The 12,820-nt window shown below is 35.3% G+C and overlaps 3 protein-coding genes across 3 annotated transcripts; all 3 read right to left on the reverse strand.

Moving 5' to 3' along the window:
• Positions 1 to 814: 814 nt before the first annotated feature.
• Positions 815 to 1,833, reverse strand: LOC139887969 (uncharacterized). The gene is made up of 2 exons (XM_071871010.1): positions 1,501 to 1,833; positions 815 to 1,416 (listed from the first exon to the last, which is right to left on the reverse strand). Exons 1-2 carry the CDS (start codon positions 1,831 to 1,833, stop codon positions 1,327 to 1,329), a joined length of 423 nt encoding a protein of 140 aa, XP_071727111.1. The 3' UTR covers positions 815 to 1,326.
• Positions 1,834 to 1,967: 134 nt separating this feature from the next.
• LOC139890999 (protein ALP1-like) lies at positions 1,968 to 3,796 on the reverse strand. The gene is made up of 3 exons (XM_071873932.1): positions 3,748 to 3,796; positions 2,798 to 3,328; positions 1,968 to 2,715 (listed from the first exon to the last, which is right to left on the reverse strand). Exons 2-3 carry the CDS (start codon positions 3,320 to 3,322, stop codon positions 2,047 to 2,049), a joined length of 1,194 nt encoding a protein of 397 aa, XP_071730033.1. The 5' UTR covers positions 3,323 to 3,328; positions 3,748 to 3,796; the 3' UTR covers positions 1,968 to 2,046.
• Positions 3,797 to 10,110: 6,314 nt separating this feature from the next.
• On the reverse strand, positions 10,111 to 11,865 carry LOC139887970 (uncharacterized). The gene is made up of 3 exons (XM_071871011.1): positions 11,454 to 11,865; positions 10,475 to 11,351; positions 10,111 to 10,396 (listed from the first exon to the last, which is right to left on the reverse strand). The coding sequence occupies exons 1-3, from the start codon at positions 11,863 to 11,865 to the stop codon at positions 10,111 to 10,113; spliced, it is 1,575 nt and encodes a 524-aa protein (XP_071727112.1).
• Positions 11,866 to 12,820: the final 955 nt, after the last annotated feature.

The raw sequence follows: 12,820 nt of genomic DNA on the forward strand, positions 1-12,820 counted from the left end.
ACCTACTGTTTCAAGATCAAGTGCGGAGGCCGAGTACCGAGGTGTGGCAAATGCGGTTTCCGAGTCAAGCTGGCTTCGAAATATATTACTTGAACTTCACTGTCCTGTATCAAAAGCCACTATCGTTTTTTGCGATAATGTAAGTGCAATTTATTTGTCCGGGAATCCTGTACAACACCAACGCACGAAACACATCGAAATGGATATACATTTTGTGCGGGAAAAAGTGGCTCGAGGTCAAGTCCGTGTACTTCACATACCTACGCGATTTCAGATAGCTGATGTTTTTACAAAAGGTCTACCACGCATACTATTTGAAGATTTCCGTGACAGTTTGAACGTCCGTCCGCCCTCCCGCTCAAACTGAGGGGCTATATTAGATATCACTTTAGACATATTGGAATGTTCAATCATATCTTCTATATTTAATATGACTAGTGGTCACTTTAGACATATTGGAAATCTTATCATATCTTCTGTATTTAGTTAGTGGTTAGTTAGAATAGGAAAGATCATCATATCTTCTATATTTAATATGACTAGTGGTTAGAATGGGATTTCCCTTACGTCTGTATTTGGGGTATATATATACCCATACTTTGTGATAATAAAAAGCATCGAACAATATATTTAACAATAACATATCAAATATCAATTACAGTGACATCCAAATCATACCAAATAACACTTGGAATTACGTAACAATGAATAATAATCCTAACAGTACCATAAAATTGCTTACAAAAGTTCCACATATAAAAAAAAATGAAATATGCTAAGAAACAAGTTTAAAAGAGACTAAACTTGACATGGATATAAGATACCGTTGACGTAAGATCTTCTCATAAAAACGGGTAAAGTAAAGAAAGTTTTCACTTTGTTAGGATCGTTATAGCAAGCTTCGATAACCTTTCCAACATCCGCTTGAGCTATCCCCATATTCAGAAGTTCACTCAATACCTCTTGCATCTTCTCATCATTCAAAGAGTCTGATTTATTAGCATCTACAGTCAAAGCACTAGCAGCGACACCAATTTGTGAAACCATTGCACCACAAAGAGACTTAAAATCAGAAGTAAAGTTATCTAACTTTTCATCTAAAATTTCCTGAGTTGTCACCGGTTTCTTCTTCTTGTGAGAATTTCGTGGCTTTTGTAAGACCTTTTTACGTTTATTCTTTAACGTTTCAGCATTCGAGGAAGTAGGCGATGCTTGCCCGTTAGATACCATGACAATTTCATCTTCACTATCAGATGAGTAACATACAAATTCATCATTATTGTCATGGGCATCCTCCCCTGCTTGTGACACATCTTCAGCTCTGAGTCACGTTGCTCTATCGCGACCCCATACCATGTCTAGTTTCTTCAAATAAGGGAACCTGAAGTTCCATAATCCAGCCGAGTTGTTATGGTTCTAAAAATTTAAAACACTATAATGTAAGAAATACTATAAAAGTAGATGAAATAAAAAAATTATAGTTAGATTAATTAAGCTTACCTTACACCAATCTTCATACCACTGTTTTTCACAATTAATTTTGTGTTCAACATCATCCCACTGGCATCCACTTTGTAGTAGCATCTCAGAAATTGGATTATACTTGTTTTTTAGATATTTGATCCTTGAGTCTATATGTGGGTTAACTTCCTTATCAAAACTCGGGATCTTTTTGATCATCCCTTTGCGTACTTCAACCATATAGTTGTTTTTGAACCCACCATCTACCTTCCACAAAGGATCACTAGCAAGTTCTTCTAAGACATCGACCAATGCGTCAGCTTCCTCATCTTTCCAATATTGCTTATTCTTTCCCCTCCCACGCTCAGCCATATGTTACTGTCAATATATAAATGCATATCAATACTATTAGACTGAGATTATACATAAAAGATAAATTAATTAAAACATATAAAATACTAACTAGTGATGTCAAAAATTACAAGTACATCATTAAAAGCCATCAATATAAATTTCTAGAAACAAGCTCTTAAACAAAGTAAGTACAACTTGCATGCATACAAAGTAGGAATTCTATCTAGTAATCTATGAGTTAAACATAGTAGCTGCCATATTATTTCTAAATGCTAGCCATTCATCATTTGGAGCAATATTGGTAACATAATCTGCTTCGTTACTTTCATCACCACTTTCTTCTTCTTCGCCTTCAGATTCAGATTCAGATTCTTGAGGATCATGACTCATAAACTTTCGAATTAAGTTATGAAGAAGGCAACATGCTGATATAATTCGAACTTGGGTTTGAATTGGAAAATATGAAGGGGATGCAAGGATCTTCCATCTTCCTTTTAATAGACCAAAACATCTTTCAATCACATTCCTTGCTTTCGCATGTTTATGGTTGAAACACTCTTCGGCAGTCTCTGGTGTGTAATTATCGAACTCTTTTAGGTGATATCGTTGTCCTTGATATGGAGCAAGAAAACCATTCGCATTGCAATACCCGGCATCAACCAAGTAATAGTTACCATTAGGGACTTTTAGCCCATGAGGCCTTGAGACTGCATCGCGTAGCACACGACCGTCGTGTGCCGAACCTTCCCAACCAGGTAACACATAAATAAATTGCATGTTCGGACAACAAACGCCTAATACATTGGTTGAAATACAACCCTTTCGTGTGCGATATCTAGGCTTCTCATCACTAGGAGGTCTAACTTTTATTAAGGTGCCATCCAAAGCTCCTAAGCAACCCTACAAATTAACAATTTGTTATCTCTTAAATTAATCTTTATTCATGGATCATAAGCTTAACAGAGCTATATCCACATAATACCTGAAAATGTTTCCATCTATCATCTTGACAATTTTTAGTAATAGGTTCTGGCTTCTTTAGCAAAATATGATGCAATCTCAATACAGCCAAAAGAACCTGATGGAATTGCCGACTCACTGTTTCTCTACTACGATAAAAGAGTAAACTAATTGACCTGCTTTTATTATGGTGAGCCAAAGTGTACAAAAACATTGCTACTATCTCTTCTATAGAAGTGTTTTTAGTAGGTTTTAAACCCCCAATGTCAGTGACCATATCACATAACACTTGAAAGGTGGCTCTATTCATACGAAGCTCACTAATACAAACTGCATCACTTGCCATAGTCAATTCAAACATCCATTTAATTCGTTTATTCCTTTTTTCCTCTTTTGTCATGATATCACGAATCGTAAACCGATACGATAAACATATAATAAAATAGTAGAAGGCGCATATTAAGACCAACATAGTCGTCGTAATTTGTTGTAGCAACACAAGTTTCGTCAATGAGTGTTGTCTTTTTTTAATAGGAGGACGGGCCATTATTATCTACAAATGCATATGTAAACGAACTAAACATGAACAAGAAGCTATTTCAACTATATCCACAGTAATTACCCACACCCAAAACATACGAACTTTTTAAACAGGGATGAAAAATCGATGAATGAATATGCAATTAATAATTTGATAAAGTCGTCAGAGAACCAACAAGTCAAATATATATATGCTAATTTTGTGACTATTAACGTCCACGAATCCAAGTAATACTGAACTTATATCTATAATATACTAATATAATTAGAAGTTGTAAGTGGTAAGTCAATTTATTAAATCTCACTCAATTGCCCATAACCTAATGTTATAAACAACCCTAAAACACAAATTGGATATCCTAATAAGTATTTATTGGAATTTTAAAACAAATAACATGCTGAACAAAATATAATACAGAGAGATGATAATACCTTTGAAGAATTTCTCTAGCATACAAGTTATAGCTTGATCTCGTAATTGTGTAAAAAAGGTACTCCGTAGTTTGGTATTAATAGAGTACAGAATCGTAGGTTGGAGATGATTTAAAAGAGGGATAGTGGAACTAAAAAAAGGGAAGATAGTTAAAGAAGAGGGAAAAACGTGGGCAGGAGATAATTGGCACTAAAAATCATACAGAATGGGCATTCCACTCATTTGAGTGGGTAATGGCCCGTTATAAACTTTAAGGGAATGGAGATTTTCATAGTAGATAACCAACCAACATTAATTATAATCATACACATTCCTTACCTAGCATTACCTTTAACCAATCATGCCCTTAAGTAATGTCATTTAATGGTTGAGCTTTTCACACGTAATTTTTTTTTCAAAAAATATGGCATCATAATTTTTTTTTCTTATTATAGATAAGTAAGAGTTCCCTTAAAATATATAGAAGACTACAAAAAATACACAAAGTATTAAAATATTTTAATTTAGGCCCCATTGAGTTTTTTATGATATTATTTTAAATTCATTTTTTTATTAATTATTAAAGTATATATACTTTTTTATAACTTATTTTATTATAGTTTATTTTATTTTATGTTTTATTTACTTATTTTATTTAAAAAAATAATATAAAAAGTCAAAAATTAAATGGCACGCCAACCTTAACTTTCCCAACAAATGCCGAATTTTTTTTCAAAATAGTAACCTTTTTTACATATTTTACAGAACTAGAAATTAGAAATCTAAGTTTACAAATCTAGTATAACCGGTGTTTCAAACAACGGGTTTCCATGTGTCACTTCCAAGCCGGTGTTTCAAACACCGGTTTCGACCTTTTACTGCCACGTCTTCACATGACGAGCACTAGTAGCCACCCGAGCCCTAAACCGGTGTTTCAAACACCGGTTTGCAAGGGAATCTTCGCCTTTTCTGAAGCCGGTCTTTGAAAGGCCGGTTTCGCTTTTTCTGTATATTTTCCGTTATCACTCAAACGTATCACTGTATGCTTACTATATCCTTGCTGTATCACATTGAAGTATCAAGCAAAAGTAGGATTTTTTTTTCTCTATTTATACTATCATAATCTTCAATCAAATAACATCACAAAAACAACACAACTGCAATTCAAAAACAACAAAATGTCTAATTCCGAAAATGATGGATGGGAATACCTTCTTGATATCGATGATTCCGACATAACCTATATTGGTTCGCAACGAACTCAACCTGTACCCCTTACTAGTCGCGCTCAAACCACTTTGGTGTCGACCCCGTTGCCGACTGGTTCGGGGATCCGGTCGCCACCTTCACCCCAACCTACTCGTAAAAAACAAAAGCAACCAGAACCTTGTACACCACCACGACCTATGTTGCGCGGTTCTGGGTCTAACAAAACGAACCAACTATCGTACCGTATTCCCGGACCCGCTGGTGTTTTCCAAGATGCGTACGAACTTCGCAATAACGAGAATAACGTTGTGGATGAGAAGTCCACGCAAGATTTTATAAGGGAAGTGATAAACAAAGCTGAATTTGATGATTTCTTTACAAAAGCTCCGTGGATTAACGCCATGGAGTTTGCATATCCATACGGAGGTAAACACTAATATTGTGTTTTGTTATATAAAAAACCTAGAAAAATATGTGACATTTTATTTAATTTTTGTGACTGCAGGGAGGTCTAATATAGCAGACATTCTGTCACAACGTAAGTGTTACTGGGTCGATCAGGTTGTTGGTGTTATCAAGACTTGTGCTCCAAATGTTGTAGGCGATCTATCTATAATGCTAAAAGTGAGTTTAAACGATCCATTTATATTTTTTCAAAAATTGTATGCGTTTCACTAGAATGTACTAATGTAAGCGTTTATCATTTATTAATAGGACACTACTGGTACAATCAAGGCATCAATTAGTAGCAAGATCATTGATGGTGTGCAAGGAAAGTATGAAGGTGTTAAAGGCATACGCGAGGGAGCTGTTTTGGTGATACAAAATTGTAGCATTTTTTGTCCATCGAGTTATGTCCACTACCTTAACATTACGCGAAGGAGTTTAGTGAAAGTGTTCTTGAGAGACGGCGGATCTGCGTAGAAACATGTTATCTTTATGTTTATGTTGTTGTTAAAAATAAAGCTTTTAGCTGTGTTTTGTGGTTTGAAATTTGTCGTTTAAATTAAAATTAAGTTGTTGTATTAGTTGTTAATAATATAATTAATTGTGTACTTTAATAATATAATTAATACGATTTTAGAACTTTATATAAGACATATGAATTTAAAATACATTTTCAAACATAAAAATTACATAGTTTCTGGAAATTAAAATTAAAATACAAACAATCAGTGCCCATGACGTCCTCGTCCCCGTCCAGGTGGAACGCGTAGGTGTCCACCGGTTCCACACAATGTTGGTCTTCTATTCCTCTCACCCCTCTGGACTTGTTATTCTAGGGTGGTATCGTCATCAGCTCCTATATCCGCTATGTGGTCATCGTCAACTCCTACCTGTGATGTACCTCCAAAATCTCGCGGTATGATCGGACTATGACTATGGGTACCCATGTTGTAGTTGAAAAATTCATCCATGTTCGAATTATGAGGGGAATTACCTTGATTTGTTTGGTTATACTGAGAGGATTCACCCTGATCTGTTTGGTAAGGGGTATTTTGAGTTTGCGAAGGATAATAGTTAACATTATCCGGAAAATTGAAGTTTTGTGATGAATAAAAATGATAGGGATGTTGCGGGTCATTAAATTGTGTGTAGTTGAAAATTTGATTTGGAATGTCAAGAAATGGTTGTGGGTTTGGTTGACTGTCCGGTTGCATTTGAGTTAATGCGTGTCCCCGTATCCTCATAAGCCCCTCCTCCTGCATATTAGTTAAAAGTAATTGAATATTAGAGCCAATATAGTTAATTTAAATATTACAATTTAGTTACTTACATAAACATTAGTAGTTCCTGCCCATCTAGGATATGTGTTGGCTGGTGGTACGTTTCCAGGATTTGTGAGTGTGTAACCGTGCGCGCATTATACCACTGAAAGTAGTCAGCAACAGTGCCCAACCCGTCCACACCACGATGCAGATGCTGATGTCGGTCCCTCCAATGGGGAATGAAATTGACTTGTGGGAAACTTTTCGTCAAATCGGCATTCTGTTTGGACTTTAGGCTTGTGTTGTGAACTATACGATGCATCTCCTGAGAGAACAACATGTCCGAATTTGGAATATCTTGAATCCAACCGAACTGTCTGTTGACCCTATCTGGTAGATGCAACTCAATAGTAGACCAAAATATAATTGGGCCACGGTATGACCACAACTCCCTATCAACTAGACATTCATCGGGAAGTCGGCTCTGTAAGTTATCATCATATGGACACCAGCAAAACTGCAAAAACATTCCACATACTATTAAAATCAACTAATTTATTGAATATATATATATATATATATATATATATATATATACCTCTCTGCCTCTTAATGCCGCAAGTGCCGACCGACACGTTCCTAATACATGTGCGGGCGTATCTCTGTGTGTCCTTTTTCCATGCCACCTACATACCAATTATAGTTATTGATATATGTATATATAACTATATTATAGTTGTTGATATATTAAGATAATAGGGTATATTTAATATACCTCGAACCATACGGTCCTTCAATGGGCTGCTGTCCCATACCGTTTGGTAGCGGGGGCTCCAAGAGTACATCGTGTCTGAGTTTTGGCGCGAGGGTTTGTATTCTTTCATACGCCCAATGTTGTAGTAAAAGCGTCGCACCATTGATGCCCTTTGCATCTTCAGATTGAGCGGAACGACACAAATTTCTATAAAGGTGTGCTAAAACCGCACTACCCCAACTCAAACGCGGCTCGGGACTCAAGTCTATGATGTTCCAAATATAGTTCAACGGGACATCATGGGCATTAGCGTCAGAGAATAGAACGCCACCCATTAGTGCCAACATGTAGACTCTAGCCCGTTGTTGGATACGTTCCTCAATCTCTACAACTTCTCTATTCAATTCATTGATTAAACAAGATATTTTGATCTTTCCTGTCTGTATATCCGCTTCAGCAATATGGTTATCGGCAATCCCTAAATATTGAGTAACTAATTGTCGCCATTGGGCATCTTCCATAGAATGCCATATTCCGGTAACAGGGGGGCCGTCTATGGGTAAACCCCATAGAATTTGAACATCTTGCAACGTTATAGTTGCTTCTCCTACGTAAGTTAAATAAATAATACGTATACATTTATGTAATATATAACTGATTATTATCTAACTTTTTATCTAATACATAACATTTTATCTAACTTTTTATTTAACAATATAAAATCCAAATGATTATTATCTAACAATTATATTCAACATTTTATCAATAACATTTTATCTAACAATTATATATCCAAAGTTAGATTATTATCTTACAATTATATTCAACATTTTATCCATAACATTTTATCTAACAATATTATATCCAAATGATTATTATCTAACAATTATATTCAACATTTTATCAATAACAATATTATAATGCTTAACGATTTATAATCACAATTTATCTAACAATAATATATTCAAATGATTTATCTAACAATTATATTCATATGATTTTTCTAACAATTATATCCATAATTTATCTAGCAATATTATATCTAACAATTTATCTAACATTATAATCATAATTATATCTAACAAAATATATGAAACATATTATATCTATAATTAACTCTAACAATATAAACATAATTAAAAACATCAAAAAATACCTATCGGGAAATGGAAAGTATGCGTCTCCGGGCGCCATCTTTCAACCAAAGCTGTAATTAGAGCGTGATCCAATCTTTGTTTACCGAGTTTGCACACTAAACCCAAACCCTTTGCATTAAGATAACCTTCAACCCGTGCATTTATTCGTTCATTTGGAAGATCACTAATATGTTGCCAAAATGTTAAATCACATCTTCTTGGCTTTATAAGTGCATCACTAGAAATTTTTTCGGTAAATATCGAAAACGATCTATGTAAGTTTAGTGATTGTAAAAATAATAGATAGAGGGATAGATCTACCACGCACTTGATTATCCATATTTAGGTGTATTTACCACGCACTTGATTAACGAAATTGAAAAGAAAATCGTTTGAAAATCGTTTAGGTGGAGTATTTTATGCAGACAGATGGTTCATTGATCGGGTATTTAAAATCTTGGAAACCGGTGTTTCAAACACCGGCTTGGCTACGTGTCGTTTATCCAATACACATGTAAAAAGATGGCAGGTCGTTCAAGTTAATGGAGCATTTACTTTTTTTTTATGGAAACCGGTGTTTCAAACACCGGTTTGTTTGGTATATATATATATATATATATATATATTTTTTTTATGTATACTTATTTGCTATTTTTCCCTATAAATATTAGTAAGTGTATGATCATCATTCATTATAAACTACAAATCTATCATGACTTCAAATTTGGTGTCAATTGAAGTTCATCACGAGTGTGATCTTGATTACGAAAATGATGAAATTCGTTTAACAGAAGGGGAGATATCTACGTTTGAAAACGTAGATATATGTGGCTTTGGTATGGAGAAGTTGGAAGAGTTTCTTCGAAGTAAGTTACCGGAAGATGAACGTTCGATGGACATCTACTATTATAAAGAAGGAATTACAGAACCCGAGGCAATGATGTATGATGAAGAATGGTATACAATAGCGGGGAAAGCATGTATACGGCGTGAAAAAATTGTTTTGTATATTGTATTTGGAGTTTTTGAAGACGCCATTGAATTCGACACGCTCTATGATCGTGATGGTGAATACTATCATTCACCTAGGCCTTATTACACTTTAAGATAATTGTTTTATATAAGTAGTTCATGTGGTGTTCATTAATAAATGTTGTATTGTTAATAAATGTGTCTTGTTTATTACTAATATTATTGTACAACTAATAATGTCTAAATGGTATCAGTAGGTACGACTTGCTTACGTCGATTTAGGTTCTAAATATTTTTGTGTACTATCATTGTGGTAACTACTAACACTTGCCTTTGGTCGTTTGTTAAACAGACACTCACATATTTTTCTATAAAATGGCGAAGTGGACAGTTTAGTCATTTAATAAATGTTGTATTAGTTTTGTTTATTATTTCCTAGATTTATAATAAATAATACTTAAGTTGAATAGTAATAAGTGAACAACACTTTTATTCATAGACATAAACACGGTTACATTTTTTTGGTAATAAAATACATAATTAAAAACGTAATCAAATCACACATATCATAAAATAAACAAAACAAACCATTATGTGAAATAACTATGGAAACCTAGTAGGACATGTATTTCTGTTGTGGCCTTCTTCTCTGCAGATACCACACTTTGGTTTCTGCTTTTCACGTTCATCCATCTGGCCTGAAAAACGTTTCGATTTCTTCCTTCCCCTGTGCTTGATCAATCTTGTTGGATCAGCCTTAATTTTCCTGTCAACCGTTGCCCAATAACTCATGTCTCTGAGTAGATTAAAGAAATGGCTATATTGTTGTCTCCATACAGTAGTTATGTACTTTTTACTGCCCAACACGGTTGCATCTTCATGTAGATGGCTACAAACAGAAATGGCATGAGAGCAAGGTAATCTGTGGTGTTGTCATCTTCCACATGAACACTTTCTAGCAGCAAACCTTACGATGTTGTCGGTGCCACCTTCACCGCTTCTTTGATAAGTTGATTGGACCTTGTACACACGTCTCTGGTAATCGTAACATGTTGTTTTGTATGTTTGGGATCTTATTTCTCGTTCGCGATAGATTTTCCAAATGTTCTTGGAAAGTGGTGAATTCCATTGAAAAGCTTCTCGATATTGATCGTAAAAGTGTTGCCTAGTGTAGTCAAACGTATATTCAATACACGCTCTAATCGGCATCATTCGGGCATAACGCAACACGTTGTTGAGGGATTCAGCAATGTTTGTCGTTGTGTTACCCCAACGACTCTTTTCACTATCCCTATAGACAGTCCACATTCCTAAATCCGCATCTACCAAATAATCCCAAGCCTCTTGACTAACCCCCCTAAGTGCTGATACAGCATTCTTGAACAGTATCTGATTGGCTGTCGAACCGACTGTCCAACACAACTTTTTGATCGCTTGAATTTTATAGTGTTTCATTACGTTGCTACGAATATGGCGCAAACAATACCTATGTTCCCAACCATATGTCTGTAAACTCATAGCATGTAGGATACCCTGGTGGCGATCAGATATAACACACAGCTTCCTATTGCCAACAACATGGAGTTGCAACAAACCCAAAAACCAAGTCCAACTCTCGTTACTTTCATTGTCAACAATTGCGAAAGCAACTGGCAGAATTTGATTGTTAGCATTTTTGCCAACTGCGGTAAGCACCTTACCATTGTAAGCCCCTTTCAAATGGGTTCCGTCAATGCAAATTATCGGAATACACTGGCTATATGCTCTAATAGCTGGACCAAAGGCCCAAAATACATACTTGAATGTGTCTACACCGTTCTCAACTCGAGGGCCATATAAGAATTCTACAATTGTATCGGGATTGGTATGTTGTAATTCATTTACATACCTTGGCAGATCTGCAAAATTACTTTCTCACGTTCCATACATTCGTTCAATGGCAATACGCCTAGCATTCCATGCCTTAGCGTAATTAACATCCACCCGCCATATGTGTTTTATGTATGCTTGGATGTTCTGAACCGGAAAAGCAATGTCTTTACTCACTTGATGAGCAATGTCAGTAGCAATCAAGCTAGACGTTAAACAACGATTGTTGTTTTCCAGGACATTTCCATAGCAATTATGTTGATCTTTCCATTTAACAATTCTCCATACCTTGTATCTATTATGAACTGAACCACTTACAGACCACGAACAATGTCTTCTTTCTTGTGGACCCTTGTAATTTGAGCTAGTCGTATAGCAATTTGCTTTGAAATAACCCGGTCTACTATCTTGAACAATGAGCTCCCTATTATTTCGTATATTCCATCTACGAACAGCATACAAAAGTTCAGCTTTGTTCTTGAACATCATTCCTTTTGTAATAACATCGGGTTGATCACAATTCTAGACAACCCATGATTCCTCGTCGTCATCATCGAATGCAATAGGATTACTAGCCTCACCTTCATTAACACAATGGAAACGTGAAACAGGTGCATTTTGTTGAACTTGCACTTCATCCTCTCTACCGGAGTCATCTGAAACATTTTCTTCAACACTATAGTGAAGTGCGTTTGAAACCGGCCTTTCAAAGACCGGCTTCAGAAAAGGTAAAGATTCCCTGCAAACCGGTGTTTCAAACACCGGTTTAGGGCATGGGTGGCTACTAGTGCTCGGTCATGTGAAGATGTGGCAGTAAAAGGTCGAAACCGGTGTTTGAAACACCGGCTTGGAAGTGACACATGGAAACCCGTTGTTTCAAACACCGGTTATACTAGATTTGTAAACTAAGGTTTCTAATTTCTAGTTCTGTAAAGTATGTAAAAAAGGTTACTATTTTGAAAAAAAATTCAACAAACGCCCCCATTACAACTCATCTCATTTCCCTGTCATAGTCATGTCAGCGACAATAACAAAAAGTACTCTTCTTTTACTCAACATATGCGTCACCATTATCCTTGGTTTAAATAGGTAATAAGTTTTGAGAATAGAAGAAAATACAAAATTATAAAGTTAACTTTATACTTATTTAACATTGCAAAATTTAGCATAACAAAATGCAGATTTTTTTTATAATCAAAATACACTTTACAAATTTGATGATTTTATGCCTAAAAATACAGTTTCAGACTCCGGGAGTGAAGGTGATTGATACGATCATGGATGACAACAATTAAAGGAGATGGTACGTGTGAAGTAATGTTTGATATGTCCTATGATAAATAATGTACATGGACACCAATTGTAGAGGATTCCCCACGTCCCATACAGAAGCAGTTATCTTATTTACATGTCCCATGTTTCCTATTTTATTGCATGTTATTAT

Source organism: Rutidosis leptorrhynchoides, chromosome 2 (genome assembly GCF_046630445.1).
Source record: "Rutidosis leptorrhynchoides isolate AG116_Rl617_1_P2 chromosome 2, CSIRO_AGI_Rlap_v1, whole genome shotgun sequence".
NCBI classification, from domain to species: Eukaryota; Viridiplantae; Streptophyta; class Magnoliopsida; order Asterales; family Asteraceae; genus Rutidosis; species Rutidosis leptorrhynchoides.